Consider the following 25,359-nt stretch of genomic DNA (forward strand, 5'->3'; position numbering starts at 1 on the left):
ATATATGTTGCTCTCTACAAGTCTCTGTTGGTGGGGGAATTCTCAGTCTCACGGCAACACAGGAGAAAGAAAACTAGGGGCATTATCTCATGGAGAACTAAGACAAAGGGAGAGGGGAAGGGAGCGTTTGAAATGAGTGTAGGCAGGACTAGCCGGCAGTTCTACTTTCCATTAAAATATAAACCACCATGGGGGAGCTCATGTCTTAATTTTTCTTTAAATCAACTGATTTTGCTTTAGACATTAAATTTCACATCAAACTGGCATCTAGCAGCCCAGTAGATAGAAACTATAAAGCATTGTTTTAAGTTAGGGCAGCCAATGAGCAGTAAGTAAAAATAAAAAAAAAAGTAACTATTAGGGACAAGCAAGATGGCTTAGCGGGTAAAGGCACTTGCCACCAAGCCTGAGATCAATTCCTGGACCTCACATGATGCAAGGAGAGAGACCCAATACACTCATGGTTTCCCCCAACCCCCACATGCGGCTCTTGGCACAAATACACACATACACAATAAACAAACAAACAAACTAAAAGTAACTGTTGTTCTTCAATGAAAAAGCCGTTACCTTCTCAATCACACCCTGTTCTACACACCAAAGTCCACACATCAATTTCCATCAATTGTTCAGCTGGACTAAAGGCAGAAGTACCAGCAGCTAAGACAGTTTCAACCCAACAGTGCAAATGATCTATATGACTCTTTGAAGCTTAATCAAATTTTAAAAAAATGTGAAAAGCTCTTTTAGATTATTTTCTGGTGATATCACATTTTTACAAGCATGATTCTGCTACTTGTACTTTGCTACAAATAATCTAAATCTTTCGTTGCAGAAGAACAGAGTTATTCCTATATTTAGCTCACACATACCCCCAAAATTTTAGGGAGGCATTATGTCACTGTGTCTTTATATAAAATAACCCATGTCCTAAAGATGTATCCCTCAGTGAACTGCTTGGAAAACAGACTCTAACTTACTGATGCTGAAATAGTTCTGAGGTTTCCATTAGAAGACTCCCTGTTCAATCTACCCACTGTAAAATCATCTCCATTTAACTTCAGAAACATTTTTTTCTCCCGTCTTCTTAAACCTAATAGTGAGCCTGTGGAGGACTTCACTGGCAAAGCCACACATCTGAGACTCAGCCCACTGGTGCCATGACAGGCACTCCTAAATTCTAACACATCTCAGTCCCTTTTTATGTCCTCCCAGGTCTTCTGAACCGACAGAAGGCTCTCCTTGTCATTCTGCTTCGAGGTTTGCATAAATGATGAAGGCTCTGGGAGGCTGACAAATTCAGCTGCTATTTTCAACTCTCTGCTTGCTTGTCACTCTGTAATTGCAGTAAATGCAACTGAAAGTACTTTTACTTGAAGGCCATTTGACAGAGGGGATGAAAACACATTTACTCTTCCCAGGCTTGTGTATTTTCCTGGGACAAGCCTGCCTATAAAATGCGTCCTTTTATCCTCAGAGAGCTATTTGGGAAATATCTTTGAGAAGAACCATGATGAAGAGCCCTTTCCCTGCATCTTCCTCCTCTTCTTCCCTCTTAACTTCTGAACCCTCCTGTGTGGGAGCCTTCTTCTCTTCGGGAAGACATGGGAAATTTACATGTATTAGTGAAAATACCGAGCTCCCTTCATTCCTGCAGTCTGGAGAATTGTTTTTCAAATTGTTGCACCAGCTAATTCGGTACAAATAATACCCTGAGTGTTTTTTTTAAATAAAATTCTTTGGTGACTTGTTTATTTTCAAGAAATTCAAACTCAGTAAAAAAAATAAGCTGACTGGATACACCTGGGTTGCATACCTTTCGGAGGATGTCCCCTGAAAAGCACAAGGAAGTTTTGCTTTGCAGGACATAACGAAAGGGAAAACTTGTAAAGTGATGTGTTTAAACCGCTGAAAAGCTGTTTCAGGCTCTGTAAGTCATCTGCATTGACCGTGGGCATCACAGTAGGCGGGCCCTGCGCCCGTTGAGTACCTCTTACCTATGAACAGGTTCCATTCAGTATCCAGATCCGCCTGGTTGGCTAGGCAACCCTTCATGACATTGAGGCAGTAGTTGTTGCAGGGCCTCACGGTAGGCAAGCCGCGACAGTATGGGCAGTACAGCATCTTCATAAGAGCCCGGATGCACCCAGGGGTGGGGCTCACCTGTAAGCACACAAGACCAGGGGAAAGTCAGCATCACAGAGATGAGTGGGAGCGGAAGACGCCACGCCCTCCTAAATAACAGGCACAGCCTTCAGCAGCCCCCGCCCTGGAAGAAACGGTGAGGAGCACAGCCCTTGTCAAGTTTTGATATGGTAGCCGCTGAATTCCTGTTCAGTACCTGTGCTCAGCAAAGTAATCGCTTCCTGAGAGGCTCCTGCCCACATTTTGCTCTCTTTCTCTCTCTGGCATTGCAATTCAAGTCGAAAACATGGGCACTGTTTCATTGCAGCGGAATGGGAAATGACATAACGCATGTACAGGCAACTTGAAAAGCCAAGAGCTCCATAAAGATGCAGTTGCCATTAAAGTTTAATGTGACACCTTTAGCCAAGTTTCCGAATGGTTACCCGATCCTTTTCTAGCGGAGCTGGCGGATACCCTTCCTGTGTTCACAGCCACCATATACAGGCTCGCTATCGCCTTGTCTGGGGTCTGTGTGATCCGGGCCTGCACAGAAGCGATGGATTTGGTAAAGCACTGTCTTGGGGCGTCTGAGGGTACAGGACAAAGTCACTGGAAACCGACCCAGCTTGGAATGCAAGCAGGGATTCTTTCAGGGGTTCAGAGCCGTCACTAACCCACCGGCCATGAAGGGCTATTTGTCCTATTTGTCCAAGAGCAAGGAATGCGGTGCCTCCAACTAATCCTAAAGCAGCGAGACTTGGGGCCCAAAGAAGGTCAGAACAAGAAGGCTGAGGAAGGAAGTGAACGTCTTCCTCTTGGAAAGTTACAGCACGGCATTCAGGGGCTCACAGCAGCTGCCTCTGCTCTGGGTCTGCTTAAGAAAGGGCCTCTGAACACTCATGCCTGGGTGGGTGGGGGCACGGGGACCCATCCCCCTTCCTGACCTGTTCACTACGATGGATTAAGGGAGAGAATGAGTCATTGTCTTCAGTTGTGTACCCGCTGGTGACCCTACTATGTCGCAATGGATAACCCCGATCCAATGGTTACACAGATGGCCATGGTCAAACTAAAGAAGACCACAAAAATTAAAAATCACATACCATGAGTCTAGGAGAAGGACTGGTAAGTCTAAGGGGTGGTGGCCAGTGAGTGCAATATTTAATCAAAAACTATATATAGGGGTAGGATAGGGGGAGAACAGGATGAGAAATACCATAATAGAGGCAGTCATAGGTTAGAAGAGAGATCTGGCACCGGTGAGACCTCTAGTGATCTAAATGGATGACACCAACTGGCAAGCTAAGCAGTAGTGGACAAACTACCTTTAATGTCCATTCCTGATAATGAACTTGACTCTACACTATATGCCATCCTAGAACCTTCATCCAGTGACTGATGGAAGCAGAGACAAACACGCACAGCTAAACAATGAACTGAACCCATGGAACTCAGTGACAGAGAGAGAGGAGCGATGAGCAAATTGGCAAAGAATGGGCTGGCGAAACCAGCAGAGACAGCTGATCTGAACAAGGGGGAGCTCTTAGTCCCCAGACCGACAGCTGGGAGGCCAGCATGGGACTGATCCAGACCCCCTGAGTGTGAGAGTCAGTGAGGAGGCCTGGGCAACCTATGGGGCCCTGGGCAGTAGATCAGTGTTTATCCCTGGTATACAAATGGACTTCGTGTGCCCATAGCACAAAGAGGGATGCTCTCTCAGCCTGGACTCTTAGGGGAGGGCCTGGACCCTTCCCTGAGCGAAATGACAGACTCTGGATATCCCCTATGTGGAAGGAAGTGGGGATAGGGTGGGAGGCTGGGGGGGATGATGGGAGGTGCGGGAGGAAGGGAGGGAGAGAGAACTGGGATTGACATGTGAAACAAGCTATTTAAAATTAAAGTAATAAAAAAGTTTTTAAAAGTGTATATATATGTACATATGTATATATGTATGTATGTATATATGTATATACACATATGTAAAATGCATACACACATATAATTATCAACAAAAGGAAAACAATGTAATATTAAGGAATCACTAACAAAAGAAGAAAACTGTAATTTGATGTCAAGAGTAGAAACATATTTAAGACTGTTAGCTCCTCAGGGGAGGTAACTGTTACATCATCACCTACAGCACAAGCTAACAACAGAGAGCTGGTTCTCATGACTAGATGTAAAATTATTGTATAGTTATTTGACTGGGTGGCGCTTGCATGATTTTGATGTTTCAGTCACGTATCTAGCTACATGCTGCTGCACTTGCATTTTAGAAATAGGAAGAAGCGAGGTGTGTTGTCCAGACCTCTGTAAGAGCATAGTCTCCCAGACAGACATGGCGCTAGCTCCTTACCAGACAAGGATGCCTGGCAAATATGCCAGAAGTCTGCTGCTTCTGCCTCCAGTGCGTGGGCCTGATCACCTCTATCTGTGTGGGCCTGACCCTTCCTGTTTTGTAGGCCAAACAAGAAAAAAAAAAACCCTCTTTATCTACAAAAAAGATGAATAACTCCTCATGGCTCACATGACAGGAGATGGCTTCTCTTGCCCAGTGGAAGATCTCAGAGTCTGCACCCACATCTTAAATGTCTCAAATAATGGAGAGGCCAACAGCAATTACTCGGCCCTCACTAGCTCCTGAACTGACACAGGAGGGTGCTGTGGAGAGGGTTGCAAGCCTACCAACCGACTGGCATGGGACTTGTGTGCTAGTTCAATGAGTTTTGCCCTTCGTCTTAGGGTTACAATGGCTGTGATGAAGCACCATGACCTAAGCAACTTGGGGGAGGAAGGGTTTATTGGGCTCACACCTCCACATCACAGCTCACCATCAAAGGAAGTCGAGACAGGAACTCAAGCAAGGAAGTGATCAGAGCCAGGAGTTGAAGCAGAAGCCACGGAGGAGCGCAACTGAATGACTTGTTTGTAGCTTGTTCATCCTACTTCTTATAGAACCCAGGTCCACTGGCCAGGTACTGCACCACCCAAAATGGGCTGCACCACCCAAAATGGGCTGGCCCCTTCCACATCAATCTTTAATTAAGAAAACTCCTTACAGCTGGATCTTACAGAGGCATTTTCTCAATTGAGGCTCCCTCCTTTCAGATAGCTTTAGCTTGGGTCGAGCTGACACAAAGCTAGTCAGCATGACCTTTATCCCGGCTTTCAATTCTTTCTCTTAGCAAAAGCTGATTTCCGTGTCAGTACCCTAACCACCCATGTTTCCTCTTTCAAGGAGGATGACAGATACGCTGTCATCAATCTCACAGCCTTGTGAAGTTATTCAGAATACCCAAGCCATGTCTTTGACCAGTGGTTTCATATTTGCGGAGTCAATAAATGATTCTATTAAATGATGCTCTCCCAAGCCTCCAGATTCTTCAGGAGCAGATGACTTAGATAAAGGAGATTCTCTCTTCCTTGCATTCACTTACGGCCCTTTGAGAATGCAACTTAGTCTCTACCCAGACAGAGAGCTCCAGGGCCATGCCTGTGCCCACAAAGAGTACACAGGCTTTGGCAGTGGAGATGGTGGATGCTTTCTAAGAAACTCCAAAAGCCAAAAGCTCATGAAACTTGGTTATCTTGCTTTACAGATTATGCTTTTAAACAACCAGTCTATATTAAACTAGAATTATGTTGAAAAATATGCTTACTGTTGTCAATGTGTGGCAGTCGTGAGATTTGTCCATTGTAGAGTTGGCTTTAGCCTTCTTTGTCAATTCAGCCCAGGTTCCACGTAAGTTATTTATTGCAGCTTTGACATGACTAACTGCTTCCATCTTTCATCTGTCTATTGGTTCAGTGTATGGAACGAAATGTTGTAGCTCTTAATGTTCCCCACAAAGTTATACAGTGGCTGTCTCCTGACTTACGTTCTGGACTTTTGCCAACTGCTGAGTTTTGATCAGGGCCCTTTGGTGGATCCTTTTCGGAGGCACCCTAACCGCTGCTTCCTTGTTGCCCTTTTGCCGGCCGAGAAGCAGCCACAGAAGAGATTGCTGCTCCCAGATCCCTAAAAGCAGCTCACATGACCTCTCAAAGGGAGATGAATGGGGCATGGACCATCCAACTCATCCCTCTTCTTGCCAGTCTGGACATCATTTCGGAGACTCAGAATTAAAACCATGGGCTGAAACCTTCTTTGCATCCTTAAGCTCTCCGTCTCACGAGCTCAGTTCAGCTTCACATCTTTCAGGGCAGCTCGACTCCTTGACTGCTGCAGCACTCCACAATTGAAAGGATTGGGTCTGAGTACGGCTAAAGATATGTGCTCGCCTCTGTGATAGGGGAGCTCTCCTCTGTGATAGGGGAGCTCTCCTCAACAGACGTTAACTGGTTTGTAATGGGGACTAGAGATAGGAACCAAACATTATTCAATCACAGGCCTCCACCTGTGTCAGGGCTTCTGGTTCCTTCCCACTCTGGCTCCTCCCCTGGATGATGGCTTTCGTCCACATATACTTACAGTTTTTTTTTTTTACTGTCTTTAAAGTTATTAACTTAATGGAACTTCACAATACACCTGAACAAAATGTTCGTGCAAGCTCTCCCAATAGGTTTCATCCTACAACAGCTCCATTTGCTCCTGACACATCTGCCAAAAGACCCTTTCAATGCTATGGAGAACTCTGGGTAAAGGGGCCATCTTCCCCTCCCCTCCAGGTGATGGAGAACTCTGGGTAAAGGGACCATCTTCCCCTCCCCTCCAGGTGATGGAGAACTCTGGGTAAAGGGACCATCTTCCCCTCCCCTCCAGGTGATGGAGAACTCTGGGTAAAGGGACCATCTTCCCCTCCACTCCAGGTGGTGCAGCTCTTGGCATCAATCCTCCATCTGATCCTGTCCCCTCCTCTGATGCTCAGTAGCTCCCTGCTGCTTCTGCTGTCTCCTTTCAGTGCAAACTTCCCTCACAATGGGGCCAGTCACTGTCACACCGAGTCAACTCTATGTTCACCTTCTCTTACTGGCCCACTCTCTTTCCTACCCCTCTCTTCCCCTCCCCAAATGTTTCCAGAAAATCTTTTAGCTCTATTCTATAGGGAAACCATCTTCTTACAGCCTCTAATAACTATTTTTCAAGTCTGTTCAGGAATACAGGACTGCAATCATGTGACCCATCACAGTGAGCCAAGTTAAGACTCCCCAACTCCCCCTGCTTCATGACCAGGGGATCATCCCTCTTCAATGGACCCAGAACTACCCGTCTGACACAGACCCTCCTCAGCAGAAAAAAACTGCAATGCCCTTGCCCCACATTTTTATACCTTCTCAGAGTTAGAAATGATAGTTTCCTGCTAAAAAAACTACATTTCTGCCCATATAAGAGGCAGCATTCCATCTTCTTTTATACACATTTTGATCATCCTCCCGGGCAATGACAAAAGTGCCTCCTCACTGCGAGTAAATATGGTCCCCCTCAGGTCAGACCAAGCGTCTTTCTCTCTCTCTTGCTCTCTCTCTCTTGCTCTCTCTCTCTCTCTCTCTCTCTCTCTCTCTCTCTCTCTCTCTCTCTCTCTCTCCTCTCTCCTCTCTCCTTTCCTCTCTCTCTCTCTGCCTTCCATCTCTCTACGACTGCTCTTAAACAATCTAACCTGCATGAGCCAGATTTTCCTACATCCACACTTCCATACTCTCTATTCCTTCAATGATCCAGTGATCTTTACACAACATAGTGATATCCTTCTGACTGTGACTGTCTCCCGGTAACAGAAGATGGCTTCAATAAAACCGCCATCACAGTCAACCGTAGGAGTCAGTGTCTTAACAACCCCAGTCTAAGAAGGAAAGTAAAACGTCAGAGGTAACAGAGTGGTGGCCTCGATCCTACAGGTGAAGACTCCAACGGCAGAGCGAAAGCAAAGGGACGGAAAATGGAGCAGACTCGGAATCTGGTGGCTGGGCGGGGGAGATGCCGTCGTGGCGTCACCAGGTGGGTTACTTCATTGAGACGACAGAGTAAGTGGAACGTACTAGGAAGACCCTCCATCAACAGGTGTCACAGGCAATGTGAGCAAGGGAGAGTGAGGCAGAGAGAGGAAGAAGTGGAAATAATTCCATGTTTCTCTACTGCGTTGAGATGAACTATAAAATCCCTCCCCACTTTCACCCCTGGCCCGACGACTCTTGAGGTCCTTTGCTTAAGGGTTTTGTGTTTCCAAGCATGATTTTTCACAGAAGTCCTTCTTCCTCTGATACGACTCTTCTCTGGAGACTCAGCCTGTTCTCACCAGAGTACAAAGAAAGTCCTGTTCTCCCCTGGGTCCTGTTCTCCCCTGGGTCCTGTTCTCCCCAGGATCCTGTTCTCCCCTGGGTCCTGTTCTCCCCTGGGTCCTGTTCTCCCCTGGGTCCTGTTCTCCCCTGGGTCCTGTTCTCCCCTGGGTCCTGTTCTCCCCTGGGTCCTGTTTTAACTCGGGCCATGTCATCCTTTGAGTGTAAGCTGTTTTCTTGGTTTCACTCAGGGTCACAGTATGCAACCTGGTGAGCCTCCTGGATCTGGGTTCACTCAGACAGCCCTGATCACCTGTCAGCACCCTGTATGACAGGCATGTACTATTAACGGTCACCTTAGAATTGTGCTATGACTTTTGTTTTCTTATTAAGCACGTTTAGAAGCAAACCTCTATGTTACGTTTCCCAGTTTCTTGACCACAATGATACTCCAAGAAGAATAGAAAAGGGTGGGTTTGTGCATGTTCACCTTTAGTTTAGTGCTCTTTAACTTTTCCACCAACGGCTATTGATTGATTGCATTAATTCTAAAGCTTTCATCTTTTTAAAACCTGTAATTGTGTTGGGGCAAGTCCAGTTTCTCTGACAACTCAGAAGAGTCTCCAATTGAATAGCCTTAGCAATCTAAGAGAACAGCATTGTTCAAGGTAAGTGCATGCAGGTCTCCAGGTACTTCTGGAAGCGAGGTCCTTTTTGGTCAAAGGCAGGGTATTTGAGAAATAAAAGGGAGCATTGGGAATGGGTGGTGTTGAGGTGTCACACTTTGAGCATATGCAACAGCATGACTGAATTATAAATAATTTTTAAAAACCCATCAATTCAAACTGGAGAGTTTCACAAACCCCTGGAAAGAAAGTTGCTTCCAGTGGCAGGTGTGTGAGAGTCGAGATCTATTTTGATAGAATTATTTTATCATTGTTTTGTAAGTACTCTTTCAGAATAAGTTGACGGGCTAGCAAAGTCACAGATAACCTTTATGCGTGGAGCCCCAGGGCTGCTGCCTTACACAGCTGTGGGGAATAAGTTGAGGCTGACACGTTGCATTCCTGTTAATCAGTCCACAGATCTGTGTATTTTGCATGGGTTCTTGCCTTCATATGTGCGGGAGTCTGCATGCCTGTGGTTTTGTGCAGCTTCATCCCATACATGGACAACGGTTGGCATACGAGGTCATTCTCTCCCCCAAGGAACTACCCTTTCTCTGCCTCTGTAATTTCACAGTCACCAGCCTGGTTCTCTTCTGTAGTTATTTCATTTGCAGAACGCTATGCAAAAAGAATCACTCAACGTGTAAAATCTGGATCTTGGCGTTCTTTTCCTTTCCCACAGAGTAAGATGTTCTTGAGGCCAAATCCAAGTTATTACAAGCATTTCCAGTTCATTCCTCTTTATTCATTATTTTTAAAGATTCTTCTTTTTAAAAAGATATTGATCTGTCATTTGCTTGTGTGACATATATGTGACAATCTCTTGAGCTGACTTCCTTCTTTCATCTTTATGTTGGTTCCTAGAATTGACTTGAAGTCACCAGACTTGTGGCAAACGTCTTCAGCCTTGAAGCCATCTTACAGGTCCTGCCTCCCTCTTCCTTGCTGAGTAGCTATAAGTGGTTGGGAGTTACTGGAGTTTATACAACTCTCCTGTGACTGGACGATGACTTAGCTGTCTCTAGTAATTAACTACCAAGAAGCTGCTGTGAATATTCCTGTGTAGGGTGTTACATAGCATAAGGTTTTGTTTCTCTGGATAATTACTAAAGAGTTAAATGATATTAGATGATGAATTTTTGTCTAGGTTTGTAAGACATTGATGAGTATTTCCTAAAGTTTCTGTGATGACCTTACATTAATATCAGCCTGTAAGATGGCCAGTTTTCTGTTTTCATCAGTGTCTGAGTATTTTAAAGTATTTTAGCCATTCTAATAGGCGAGTTATCTACTTTTAGTTTACTGTGTCTTCACTCTGAATAACATCCCAGTAGCAGGCCAGACTGAGAAGGGTCTAACAACCCTCAGGTCCCACCCACATCATTCACCAGCAGGTTCAGATCAATATGCCTAACAAAAGGACTGAAATACTAGCTGAGCCTGGATATTTCAGCAAAACCAACCTGAAGTCTTACAGGTGAAACAAAAAAGAGCATCTCAGGTCTGCCTACTCACAAATTTTCAAATTTTATAGACTGCTCAAGAATCATTTCCTAAGGAAGAAAATTGTTTTCCTTATGCAACATGGAAGAATAGAATGCCCTTTGAGAAATAAAACATTGCCATTGTTCTTCATAGCTGATATCCTACATTATTATGCTTGAAAAACATAGTGTTTGTATTTCAGAGTAGCATGGGAAACACAGCTGTGTGAAAAATGTAAGTTGAAGATAGTAGTATCTTCATTTTGTGTTGATTTTTGATTTCTCATTGTATAAGTCCTTTGTCAATATTTATAGTCCTTCATCAAGAATTTCAAATATTAAGAAGAAAGAAAAAAACATTTTCTCTACTGTTGGCAGCATTCTTGAGATTTTGGCATAAACTCTTTCTGGATTTGGCCGTATCTGAACTTCTGATTCAGCATGTGTATGTGATGATTGACATAAATTACACTTCATATTCAACATCATTGTAGTGAGGTACCCACCCCGCCCCCACCTGTAGCACTGACCACGCCCATTTGGGTGTGGTCACAGGTAAAGGCACCACAGGGAGTGACTTTAGTTCTGGGGTCAGGACAGGTGGCTCTCTCTCTTGGGTCACAAAGAGCAGCCTGTGCTGGATTCTGAGAGCAGGAAACTGTGGTGGCCATCTGTGTCTTCTGTAGGTGACTTCTCCCCGAAATAAATTATATTTAACCTATATTCAAGACTAGTCCCGTGAATCATTATCAGTGCCTCCACACATCATAAAACAACTAATAAACTGGGATCCCTGTGAAGTTACTGACAAGGGAATAAAGTAGAGCAAAAGCACTGGAGCTCTTACTTTCAAATCCCCCAGCTTTAGTGATATGGTTGTTTTTTGGAATACTAGAAAGAACACAGAAATACTATAACAATGGATAGGGAGAGTCTTTGTTTATATCTGCTTATGTCTGTCCAATGTGGTAGCAATAATTCTTGGGTTTTATGAATGAGATTTGAAGTATATAGAACATCTTCCATGTTGTAGTAGAAATTTCAGGTTTCTAACACATGCAGGATTTCTGTACTTGGCGCAATATTCATTCACTGAAGCGCACATCAGTAATTCCCGGTAGTAGCTGGCATAAAGTAAGGCTTTCTCTTAAAATAGTTAACGAGGAAGAAAACACATGAAAATTATAAATCTGACTGTACACCCAGGAAGGAGCACATACACTGAAGCTGCTGGTATGTGTGAAATAGCATAATCAACATAAATAAACGCATCTGTCTTCTGCCCTCAAGGAGAAACAAGGTGATGAAAGTGAACTCACTTTCATTTAGCTAAAAGGGGTCTGTGTTGGAGTAGGAACGGATGCCTTTCCCATTCTTTCTGGTGCACAATCACACTCAATGATGAGATGTGTCTACCCATGATCTTGATATATATTAATTAATATGCATTCAGATGCTAACATTTCCTCTCAAGCCTTTAAGGATGATTGACTTACCTTCAGGCTAGTTTCCATGTTAACTAATTTTAATTATAACTTTTTCAACGTCCAATAGCCTATGAGGATGCTTTTTAGCAAGTTGATGGGAATTTTAATTTGCATTTACATTAGGAGAACACAGTAATAGGGGGTCTGTGGGCTCAGAACTGGGAAAAAGGGATTGGCAGGGAGGCTCCTGAAGAAGCCACGCAGCAGATGCCTTCGGGCAAGAATGGACTGCTAGGATCATCATAGACAGGCAGGCTGGAAGCACGACAAATTGGTCTCTTTGCTGAAGGAATTATTACAGGGAGAGAGGAGTGGGAGGGAGGGAAGAAAAGAGGGAGGGAGGGGGGAGAGAGAGGGGGAGAGGAGAGAGAGTGAACTTTCAGAACTCTGGAATCTAATAATAATTTTAAAATTTAGCATTTAGGAAGGTGCTTAATTTAAGGAAGAGATGTCTTCAGCTAAGATAAAAAGACACTGCCAAATCCCAAGCCTTTACGAATTATAAAAGACGGAATTTGCACAAAGTATTTTTTCTGACCACAATGAAATTGAAGCTAGGGATCAATAAGAGAGAAAAAAAATATCTAGGAAAGTGACAAGTGTGGAAAACAATGTGTTCAAATGCAACAGCAGGGAACAACAAAATTGTTACGGAAATTAGAAATTACTTAGATGAATGGGAAAAAAAAATCCAGTGTGCCCAGACATATAGCCATAACTGTCCATGTGCCAAAAGAGGAAAGATCTCAGCTCAGTAATCCAACTTTGTATGTTAAAGGAACAGGAAAGAGAAACCAAAGCTCTCAGAAGGAACGGGATAATAGAGAATGCTAATAATCGATAATAGACAATACCAATAATGCAATAAGGGGAGCAATCAGAAACGACAGGCCTTTGTGGAGATGAACAAAGTGGACAGATAGACCTTCAGTCCAGCCGAGGGACAGACGGACACGAGAAGAAAGTGGGTGACTAATATCAGAAATGAAAGCAAGAGTATTGATTGCTATCAAAGTGGTAGAAATGGAAAAAGAAAGTCAGGTCTGGGGTGTGGCTCAGCAGAACACCCGGAGAGCACCTACTTAATATAGCCTTGGTTTAGGCGTAGTTCTTAGTACAGGACGTAGGTTCTATGCTCAGAGGTGAATAATGACGTAACTACACACGGTTGCATGCTGTGGTCGGAGCAACCAAATATCCTAAGGTGTACATCTACCCAGAACTTCCAAATCTGACCTTCTTAGAAAATAGGATGTGAAGAAATACAACAATGAGGATGGAAATAAAATCACACGTGATTAGTGTTCCCAGATCCAATGAGACAATCCTCCTGAGAGACACAAAGGGGTCCAGACAGAAAAAGGGTTGTGAAAACGGAGGCAGGAGTTGCAGTAATGGAGGTAAAATCCAGAATTCCTAGAAATTCATCAACCCGGCACCATTATAGATGGCTATCATCAAAAGAACCGGCCAGAGCTGCTTTTGTGAGAACTTGGAAATGACAGCATTTCTGAGGGAATGTAAGAAGTACAGGGACCTCGGAACCAAGGAGTGAAACACACCATTCTGCAATTCTACTCCTAGTTTCACTGCTGGGACTTGTAGCATTCCACCCCAAAGGGTGTCCATAAATGTAGCAGGAGCATTTCCTTACAGCCCCAAATTAAAAGCAAGCAAACATATGAATCAACTGACTGATTAGTGAACAGAAAGTCATAAACATGCCCACGAAGTGAAATGTGACGTCGCTACTAAAAAGAACGACACTTTAAAATATGCAGCATTATAGATGGATTTTGAAAACATTATGCTGATTGACTGAAGACAGTCAGATGATTTCATTCACACAAGCTGTCAGCCAGACTTGATGTAATTCAAGCTATTTGAGAAGCTATAGCAGGAAAAAGAAAGCAAGTTCACGACCTGCCTGGTGTCGGAGAAAGTTCGCTGTCAACTTATTGAGGCCCTGTCTCAAAACAGTGACAGTATAAAAGGGTTGAGGATACTACAGCTTAGTGGTAGGAAGCTAGCTTAGAATGAGCAGGAACCAGGGCTTGTTTTTAAGAAGCAAAGGAGAGAAAGAAAAACAAACCAACCAACAAAAAACGCGCAGAGTGGGCTAATTTATGCAGACAGAAAAGAGACAGTGCTTTCAGGACTCCTGCAAGGGAATCACATCAGGCTTGGGGCGAGAGCATGGTGGCTACTAAGTATATATTGTCGTCCACAGGAGGAAAACATCCCAATTTAGTGTGTGGAAACAGTAATGTCAGTCAACACGGCAAATGTATTAAAAACTATTGACATCTTCAATTGAAGTGGATGAAATTGATGGCATGTAAACCGTGCCAACAAATCAGCCTAAAAAGAGAATAAAATATATACCTGTAATACATGAGTGTCTGCTACCATATTTGTGAGTGTTAAAGGAGTCAGCAGTGGGCATTTTGTTCCGTGGTATGTGCTGAGCATCAGAACGGTCCCCTTCACACACAGCACAAAAACAAAGAATTTCAAAGCCAGTAACACTGCTTCTACCATCAGCCAGAGGCTACATTTAGACGTAAGACTATCTACAAATTTATTTTTTTTAAATAGCGTTAAATTTATGTATGATAACATAATCAATCTTACGCGCGTGACCTGAGTGATGCATATACAATAGTTTCCTGCATGAGGTTCTCATGCATAATGTGCTTTAGATGATTCCCCGGGTTCATCTCCTGCACACCTGTCCTTCCCTGCTGTGTCCTATATTTGTCTCAAAAACTCACCTATCATTTCAAATTTCAAATGCACGTGTGTGAGGGTACATTCTGGCTTGTGTGGACTTTGCATGTTCTGCACGTGTGTGAACCCATCTACATACACTTGTGGACTTTGCATTTGTTCCACACGAGTGTGAAAGTTGTGTGAACTTTGCGTGTTCTGCACGTGTGTGAGGGTGTATACACACTGGTGTGGACTTTGCGTGTTCTGCACGTGTGTGAGGGTGTATACACACTGGTGTGGACTTTGCGTGTTCTGCACGTGTGTGAGGGTGTATACACACTGGTGTGGACTTCACGTGTTCTGCACGTGTGTGCGGGTGTATACACGCTGGTGTGGACTTCACGTGTTCTGCACGTGTGTGAGGGTGTATACACGCTGGTGTGGACTTCACGTGTTCTGCACGTGTGTGAGGGTGAATATATGCTGGTGTGGACTTCACGTGTTCTGCACGTGTGTGCGGGTGTATACACGCTGGTGTGGACTTCACGTGTTCTGCACGTGTGTGAGGGTGAATACACGCTACTGTGGACTTCACATGTTCTGCACGTGTGTGAGGGTGTATACACGCTGGTGTGGACTTCACGTGTTCTGCACGTGTGTGAGGGTGTATACACCCTGGTGTGGACTTCACGTGTTCTGCACGTGTGTGAGGGTGTATACACGCTGGTGTGGACTTCACGTGTTCTGCACGTGTGTGAGGGTATATACACGCTGGTGTGGACTTCACGTGTTCTGCACGTGTGTGCGGGTGTATACACGCTACTGTGGACTTCACATGTTCTGCACGCGTGTGAGGGTGAATACACACTGGTGTGGACTTCACGTGTTCTGCACGTGTGTGATGGTGTATACACGCTGGTGTGGACTTCACATGTTCTGCACGTGTGTGCGGGTGTATACACACTGGTGTGGACTTCACGTGTTCTGCACGTGTGTGAGGGTGTATACACGCTGGTGTGGACTTCACATGTTCTGCACGTGTGTGAGGGTGTATACACGCTGGTGTGGACTTCACGTGTTCTGCACGTGTGTGAGGGTGTATACACGCTGGTGTGGACTTCACGTGTTCTGCACGTGTGTGAGGGTGTATACACGCTGCTGTGGACTTCACGTGTTCTGCACGTGTGTGATGGTGTATACACGCTGGTGTGGACTTCACGTGTTCTGCACGTGTGTGCGGGTGTATACACGCTACTGTGGACTTCACATGTTCTGCACACGTGTGAGGGTGAATACACACTGGTGTGGACTTCACGTGTTCTGCACGTGTGTGAGGGTGTATACACGCTGGTGTGGACTTCACATGTTCTGCACGTGTGTGAGGGTGTATACACACTGCTTGGACTTTGCATGTGCATGTGGCAGCCAGAGATTGAAGTCTGGTGTGCACCTCCATCTACCTTCAGTCCGTCTACAGTTGAGACATTGTATGTCATGGAGCCTGAAGTCCATCAACACTGGGGAGCCCGGGGGCTGCAGGAATCAGCTTGTGTCGTCTACCCTCACGCCTCACAGGTGCACTCTACCAAGGTGGGCCTGGCTTTTGCCCATGAGCGCTTGGGGATCTGAACTCAGGTCCTCATGTTTACTTGGCAAGCATTTTACTGGCTGAGCCATCTCCCTAGTCACAATGGTTGTTTGGTGGAGATAAATTTGTGTGAAGCATAGGGACCTTCAATTCAGTTTGAATCCTGATTACAATGTGAACGCTCCAAAACTATCTCCTGTTCATCTTGTACAATTGAGAGAGAACAAGGGTAAGACAGGAAAGGGTTATGAATTGCAAATCGGAGCCCGAAGGAAACATGTACCCTGCGAGGATGATGAATGTTTATGGTTCCATTGTGATAAAAATTCAGCCCGACTCAAAAAAATTAATTTACTTATGAACTAGAAAAGCATGAGGTGTGTGAAGCATTTGCAAGCCATGAAATGATGACTGAACTTTCTGCATTTGAGAGAAAAGCAATGAACATAATTTGCATACCTAATAGCCATAACTTCAGAATTTATGAGAGCAAACATGAATATCATAAACACTGTGGGACACTTTAAAACAAGGACACAACATGGGAAATCGGTTCTTAAAAGTTCCATGTCAGTCTTTTCTGGTTCTGTGTTGATATTATGAGGACTGTGTCACAAAGTCTTTGTTAGTGAGATCCAGTTACTGTATCTAATTTCATTTCTTAGAGTATAAATAAAATTTCTGTAGAGCTTAGTAAATATATGCTATCATTCACTTGATAGACTGTAATATTTCCAAACACACACACATACATATACACACATACATATATACACATACATATATACACATATGCACACTCACACACATACATACAGCCACATATATATATATACGCACATGCATACACACATACATACACACATATAGATACACACACATATATACACATATACATACATATACATATGCATACACATACACACATTCATATATACACACATATGCACATATACATACATACATACACATATATACACATACATACATACACATATATACATGTACACACATACAATCACACATACATACACACATACACAAAGGAATGGATATTTTCATCCATTAGAAAGACACTTCTTTTTCTGCTACATAAGTACATGTTTCAGGTGGTTCTCTAATATGCAATTCTTACCCAATAGATCACAACATTATTTTAATTTTACTTTACTGTATCTTAAAGCGGTCTTGGTGATATTACTTTTTATTTGGGCAGTCAGCTTTGCATTCTGAACTTTACTCAGTTGTAAATTTTTAAAATGTGAGCACAGAATATAAAACAGATCTCTAAGTGTCCCCAGGGAAATGCTGTCTTCCTCAGTTAGAAATCATAGTTTAAATATTACTTCATTTAGAAGAAACATTTTAGCAGTGACTTTCAATGTGAGTAATTGAAGTGAAAATCCACTCTGGAAAGAGCTATGAATTTGCAGCCTCTGTATAGTAATGCAAACATTCATATCTGCTTTGGAATGCAAACAGCCTGAATCCAAAATAAGGAGGTGTAGCATTTTCAAGAACGCAAAACCAAATCAATCACCCAGGAACACGTGCAACTTCAGATGCTTAATGTAAGTAGCTGGCATAAGGCAAGAGGTGAATAATACTGAAACAAGTCTGCTACATGTAGAAACATAGGCAAACACCATATTGCAGTGTTTGGGTAGTTTTTGGTGTATGGTACTTAGACATGAAGTCTGTGTTAGTACTATTTGTTCATCTGTCTATCTTTTGTTGGTGGGTCTATCTTTTATTACTATCTATCTATCTATCTATCTATCTATCATCATCTATGTATCTATCTATCCATCCACCTATCATCCATCCATCCATCATCTGTTTGTCTATCTATCTATCTTGTTGGTGGTCTATCTTTTGTATCTATCTATCTATCTATCTATCTATCTACCATCCATCAATCATCTATCTATCTATCTATCTATCTATCTATCTATCTATCTATCTATCTATCTCTTTCTGGCTTATTATCCATTCCCAACCGTGAATCTGCCGGTTAGTAGTATTTGCACTCTCTAGCTCATGAATCATAAAATTGCTTGCCCACAGTTATAGCAGTGATTCTAATCTGCTATGAGTTCTTCAAGAGCATGTCATTGACACATAAGAAATTATCGATATGAAATTTTTCTGAAAAAGCCTGTAGCTAATGCAACAAAATAATACAAATGTCACATTAAATACAAACGGCAAAAGACCAGTTTGTCCCTGCTCTAACCAGGTCACTGATAATTAAGTCATGAACTATTATAAGAAGTAAAGAGGCTACTGCTTGAACTTCCCACAGTCATGGGACCATATGTGAGAGAAATCCTTCAGTTCAAACTAATGGTGACCCTTTAAAAACTAGCAAAAAATAAAGGGCCAAACAAAAAGAATCACATTAAAAGAATATTTCTCTCCTTTTCTTCCACTCATAATTAAAGTAGAGGTCACAACTGAATTCATTCCAAAGTTTATTCCAAAAATATTTACTGAGCATAGCCATGCGCTTTCACTGTCATGAATTGTAATGGAAATGCGAGGTTAATTTCAGAGTTAACAAGAATGAAAGCCAAGGTCTAAGAAAGGTGGGCAAGAGTTGCCAAATTCCACGGATAACTGCCTGGTGAGCATCATTTCAGAAGAAAGTCCTTGGACTAGCAATTCCAGGAAAAACAGGTAGAAACCAGGATGAACTGGAATCGGAATGGCAAGAATGTGGGGAATCTGGCCTCCTCACATTGTTCAACCACCAAAAAGCTTTTGTTGGTTTCAGATACACATCTAAGGACAGCAGGACAGAAATCTCAAGGATTGTCTCTTGCTTTTTCAGCATTTTCATTATTCTCAAGGCTCCTGGGTGATGGAAGGGAGAGGATGCTAGAAACAGTAAAATCCCAGGAAAGGAATCATAAGGGAGGGTTTGTAGAGCGGTGTTACAAGGTTAACACACTGACAAAGCTTGAAGGGATCAGGTGCCCCTCCCCCTCCATTCCCCTCCCCCGGGGAAGCTCTGAGGCCTCCATGGCTCTGACACACTTGTCCTTTACTTCTGGAGAAGTCCGAGTGGGCATTGACATGGTATGCTGTTAAAAAAAAAAACCTCCATGTAATTTGTCATGGAATAGGCTCATCCATATCTTAGATAACTTTGGTAGCAACGTGCATGTTAAAGATCTGATTCTATGATCCACCTCAACTGTAGCTACTGACCCCAGTTAAGAAGATAGCCCCCCTGATACCTTTTTTTTTGCTATGAAAAATTCTATTAGAGTTGTTATTTCAATTCACAGTGCTGGCTTTAGGAACACCATCCACCATTAATTCCTGTATTTAAAAAGAATTAAATAAACCCACTGATTAAGTCTCAGGTCAAAGCTTAAATGAAAATATCAAGCATGATTTTACTGAAGTACAAAGACTGTGATCTAGGTCCTGCATGTAACTAAAATGGATGACTATTAATAAAAGATTTTGTTGTGTTTAAACACTAATACTACATAGTTTACATGCTATAAAAAAGCTGTCAGCACAAGACATTAGCTTACTGCATGTTACCGGGACATGTTCATACCTAAAAGTTATCATTTCACTCAGGTATTTACACCTATTAGATGGGTAAACACAATGTACATTTTAAAATATGCCTTTTAGGAAAATGGATTAAACTTCTGAAATATGTATTAATGAAGAGATTCAGAGAAAAATATTTTTAGAAATCTTTTTCAGATTCACTGAAAAATACTTAAATACAGGTAAAACTCACTTTTATAGTATGTTTTGGATCATGTTTTCATGACTCTTGGTCACCTGGTACTAATCTCTGTCTGAGGTAGACTGTGACATGTGCTTACTGCCCTTGTGAGGTGAATGCCATAACAACTACACTACGGAAGCAACACACTGCACTTGTGAAGAACAATTTCATCAATCTTTTCAAGTCTTTTCTCCATTAAGTTTAAAGACTGCTTTTCTAAATTTTCCTTGGCACTCAGGTTTGAAACTTTTTTTCTCTCCCAGATTCTACCAAGGAAATCATATTAATATAATATGGTTGGATAACAGAAAGCACGTTTTTTTCTTCTTAAAATAAGCATAGATATGTCGATTAGCAATTTCAGTTCGCTTGTTTCAGGCTCTGAGAATATATTTGAAATGATTCAGAACTCCCATGCTTATGTTTCAGGGAAGATGAATCAAGAGAACTATAATGTATCAAGTTTTGTCTTGATTATCTCTCAAACTATGTAATAGCAATTTCAATAGCAATGATAGCCAGGCTTGCATATTGTTATAATTAATTAACAACTATGTTATGGGTGCTGGACCATAGCATCTACGTTCACATAGACTGATGCTAGAGAAATCTTATTTTCCTTTCCATCACCTTTCCTTGAACACACGTGATGATTCTCTGATGGGCCTCCCAAGTTCCTAGCGCCGTTCTTTCTCACCACCCAGCTTCTTGAAATACAGATCTGGACCCTGTTCTGCCTGCTGGTTTTATGTTGTACTGTGAGGTCTTCCCAAGGAGGGTGTGAACAAAGACCCATTACATGAGCCCATTTCCACATCTTCAAATCTCTGTATGAAATCTCTCCTAACACACATCCAAGACCAAACCTACTGCCAACACCATCTGTTTCTTTGTCAACTTATCACAAGTCACAAAACACCTTCTTCCTACCCTGCTGAATGCAATGTGACACAAAATGACAAAATATAAATACACGAGGACCAGAACTGAAGTGGGGCGTTGAGAGTCATTCATATCTCATCATTTTTAAGAGAAGGATTTGCAACAAAATTTTACTTTGAAATATTAATTATAAAAGCATACATTTATACGACTTGGATACATTTGGTACCCATAGCAATTGTCCCAACTCAACTGGACACCAGAGGTATCTACATGAGTGAAGGAGTGATATACTGTTTCATTTGAACTGTCAGTGCTTACATGTGGCATGAAGAATGCTCTTTGCAAATATTTCAGCTTATGAGAAATATTTTAGGTAACTATATCACAAGAATCATGAATTTCCAAAAATTATTTCGGGGGGGTATATACAAACGAGTGTAAAGACACTTGATGCAGCATTTATACCGCTAATTCTGTTCTAGGTTGCGCCTTGTAGAGACTTCTCATATTTTTTGTAACATCAGAAAGATCAGAGTCACTCAAGGCTTCCAGCCTGTTGTATGTGCATGTATGTGAGATGTGAAAATATGCTTGGAGAACACCGTTCTTGCTTCAGTGTGGAAGGTGAAGCAGAATCAAGCAAGTGGACACTGTGACATTGTTTCAGAAGTAGGAAAACACGCAATTCTGGAACTTTTGGGAGACGAAAACTAAGTAAGTGCTCTGTTGAAGATGGCTTCTTTCCTCCCTCCTTCCCTTCCCTCTGTCCCTCCCTCCCCCCCCCCCCATCTCCCTTACTGTCCCTTTATTTCGTTTTTCTTTCCTTGAGCAGTATCACCAGGAAGACCAGGCTGGCCTTACACTCCCTATCCTTCCTCCTTCCTCCACCTCTTCCTCCATGTTAAAGTTATAGGAAACTTTAGAATATGATATCGTCAAAACACTTTCCTTCCAAATGTTAGATGCACATATATGCCTTTTAAATATAAAATAACTCATACACGAATCATTGGCATCATTTACCCAAGTGGGATCCATGATGAGAAGGAAATCAGCATTTCCAAAGGCTGGTAATCCAGCTTCCCAGGCACAGGCCATAGCTTATCAGATCGCCAAGCTCTAATGCGGCAATGGAAATTGTTTTACTATCTATGAAATCTGTCTTTTGGAAGGGCCCGGAGCGGGAAGGAGATGTCTAGATCGTGTAGAGGAGGAGGAGCAGAAGGGAGGACAGCCGAGCTCCTCATGGCCGTGACTGTGTGTTCTTCTCTTCGTTTGCCTTTCTGAGTCCTCCCCGTGGCCCACATCAGCAATAGCACATTATGTGTGGGTACCACGTTCAGACGCTGCTCAACCCGGAACTGCCCGTCCTTACATGCTTGCCCTCTGTCTTCCATGGATTGTGAGCTCCACGGGGACAGGGTCCCTCTGAGAGGCTCACTGTTCCCTGCTGTATGTCCAGTGGCTCCTGGTATCACCTGGCTCCCGGAAGGAGCAAACAGCCTCTAAGTAACTGTCTTTTAGCAAATGAATGAATGACCAGTTGATATCTTGGCTTCAGATTCGTGGAAAGCAAGGAGCTTCAAGCCACACATGGGAAGCTCTAAGAGTATCTGTAGTATGAAAGGTGGGTATTAGATCTAGTATTTGTGGAATCACTTGGAAATTTTTCAGCTGCTATCTGAAAAAAATATTTGAATAGTTCAGTGAAATAGAGACTAAGTAAGAATCAAGACTCAATGAAACTTCTATTTATTTAGACATGATAATGGAAATCACTTATGTGAACATGAGCTGTTAAGTATTTTCTACTACAGACATAAATGAGAAGAGCAATTTATTCTTAATAAGAAAGTAGTGGCTTTCAAAATATGTAAGATATCATTTAAAGCTCAAAAAGACTCACTGAGTTCTTACGTCTGGGCACCGCAGTGAGAAAGGCCAGATGCCTTGTCCAAAGTTAAACAGGTAGGTAGTGGAGCTCAGGACTACAGCAACACAGGGTGCCCAGCTGCATTTCACTGTTGGGACCGCAAGAATGCTTCTCAAAAATACACCCAAAGAAATGTGCATGTTTTTGCATTTGAAAAAAAAAAACTTGGCTATGATATGGATTAGCCTAATGGGGGTTCTAGCTTAACATGCCAGCGGCGGCTTTGTCTGTGTAAAAATGTAAAACCAGAGGAATGTGGTGCTATCTGTCACGCTAACTTGCTGTAGCTTTCAACCTGAGCCAGGAAACAAGTGGGTGGTTAGCATCTCTGAACCCTCAGGATAGGGGGTGGGGATCGGTATTATTTGCATTTCTAAATTGAAGCACTTGCACAACCCTGGTTTTTAAAGCAGGGACCATCGAAGATTATTGAGAAAAGTAACTGATTTAATTTAGACACCCAGAAATAAACCGTGCTCCTGGAAATGACTTGTTGGAGGGCGTGCGGTTTTCCTGAGAAATTACACCAGAAGATGCAGATCGGCCAGGTGGACGGGATGGGGAATAAGATAATAAACTGGTCTCATCTTTTAAAGTCTCGTGCTTGTAGCTGAGCGTTCCGGGCTCCACTTGAGAATCCGGACAGGCCAGAGAAAGCTCAGAGGCGAGAGACTTCGAGATGAGGAGGCCAAGTGTCACAGATTATGTGACTTGTTTGTGTCATCTGCCCTGATGCTTTTCTCTCTAGGTGACACCCTATTTCCAGTTTTGACCTTGCTAAACACGACTACCGCATCTTTTTAAATAACGGTGTGTTTGTATTGAGGATATTATGTATGTGTATGTATGTTGGGGAAGGTCTACACCCCTGCATCTGAACACCTAAGGCAAGAGTTAAATGGCAGGAATCTTCCTTTATGACGCTCCATCTCGCCGTGGTTGTCACTGCTCTTCTGAGACAGGGTTCTCCCACTGAGCACGGAACTCACCGAGCTCAGCTGAACCGGCCAGAAAACCCCAGAGGTGCTTTTGCCTCCACCTTCTCTCCCTGCCGTGCTGGAGTTACATGTGTGCCTCACCATCACTGCCTTTCACAAGAGTGTCCCGGGATGTCAAGGCAGGTTCTCATGTTTGCACCAGCAAGCAGCTTATGCACAGAGTCACCTCAGGGGGCTACTGTTTGACTTCCTGCAGCAGAGAGACTTAAAGATTTGAATATGGGAATTAGTCTGACTAAGGATTCTAGAAGGCAAGGAAAATGCAGATCTCAAAGAGACCAGCCTGGTGGTGGTGGTGGTGGTAGCAAACACTTTTAATCCTATCACTGAGAGGCAGAGGCAGGCGGATCTCTGTGAGTTCAAGGCCAGTCTGTTCTACAGAGTAAGCTCCAGGACAGCCAAGGCTACAGAGAGAATCCCCGTCTTGGAAAAACAAAGGAAAAAAAAAAAAGATTTCAATGAGACCTAGACATTCTACAGACCATTGCACAATGCCCTTCGAGGATCATTACTAGGAGCCTGACAGGGTCTTTATAACTTGCCGTGTCGGACTAACACTTGAGCAAACTGAAACTCAGCTCTGCAAATTAGTTTTCTGCAAATGAGTGAGGAACATTTGTGTATAGCTAAGTCTATACACGAAAATCAGAATCCCAGAGTTATTTCTAAACGTCTCTAAGTCCTACTCCATTTTCACCTACTAATTGGGATCCTGGGTTGGAGCTCATGTGTGTCTAACGGCCGTTGACATATTAAGGCTGTAATGTCTCCATGCAGTACGTCATATCCCAAGCCTGAATTGGACACTTCTGCCTGTTGTTATCGCTCAGTGGGTCAGGGCGAGGAGTTAAGCCACACATAAAAGGTTTCACTGAAAATATGAATTCAGGCCTGCTTGGGAAAATCCAGTAGCAGGAAGTGAAAGGATTAGTTTTTTGGATACGCATTTTAAACGACGTCGTCTTCTGATTATCACAAGACTTTCCTCCTTTAAAATTTTAATGTGAAAAAGAATTAGGTTCGATGGAAAATGTTTACACATGCCGATATGACACAGTGCTGTTAGTTAACTTGACAGCCCACCCTTCGGGTTTTCAAATGCAAGGATGAGGCAGAAAAGCTGTGGCTATGCGGTACCTGGCAGGCTCATCACATTGGGGCAGACCTGTTAAGTGTTACTTAGTTATCCGGTCATTGATATGACCTCTAATTCCACATCATTTCAATTACCTTAAAATTAGATGCAAATAAGAGAAAACTGTACAAAGACGTTTCTTTTGCCATTCTCCATACTAACATATGTCAAATTTATTTTTACTACAAATAAAAAAAAATGTCTTCAAGCAGCACAACAAGGCAAAACAAGGAGAGAAATTGGGATGGGTCTACTGAAATGCCATAGTGAGTGCAACTTTGCTGCTGCAATACTAAATTACAAAGAAAATTATCCTTGGTCTTCTTTTATGTATTTTGATTAATAAACGAAACAATTTATTAGCAGCAAAGT

At 42.8% G+C, this 25,359-nt stretch overlaps 1 protein-coding gene across 2 annotated transcripts in view; it reads right to left on the minus strand.

Annotated features, from left to right (window-relative positions):
• Gpc6 (glypican 6) overlaps nucleotides 1-25,359 on the minus strand; it is a 979,345-nt gene that overhangs the window by 346,729 nt on the left and 607,257 nt on the right. For both annotated transcript variants that reach the window (XM_005079407.4, XM_005079406.4), the window contains exon 4: nucleotides 1,998-2,163. In XM_005079407.4, the coding sequence (XP_005079464.1) occupies nucleotides 1,998-2,163 (166 nt within the window). The remainder of the gene's footprint in view (nucleotides 1-1,997; nucleotides 2,164-25,359) is intronic.

This window comes from Mesocricetus auratus, unplaced genomic scaffold, assembly GCF_017639785.1.
Source record: "Mesocricetus auratus isolate SY011 unplaced genomic scaffold, BCM_Maur_2.0 Super-Scaffold_2245, whole genome shotgun sequence".
Classification (NCBI taxonomy): domain Eukaryota; kingdom Metazoa; phylum Chordata; class Mammalia; order Rodentia; family Cricetidae; genus Mesocricetus; species Mesocricetus auratus.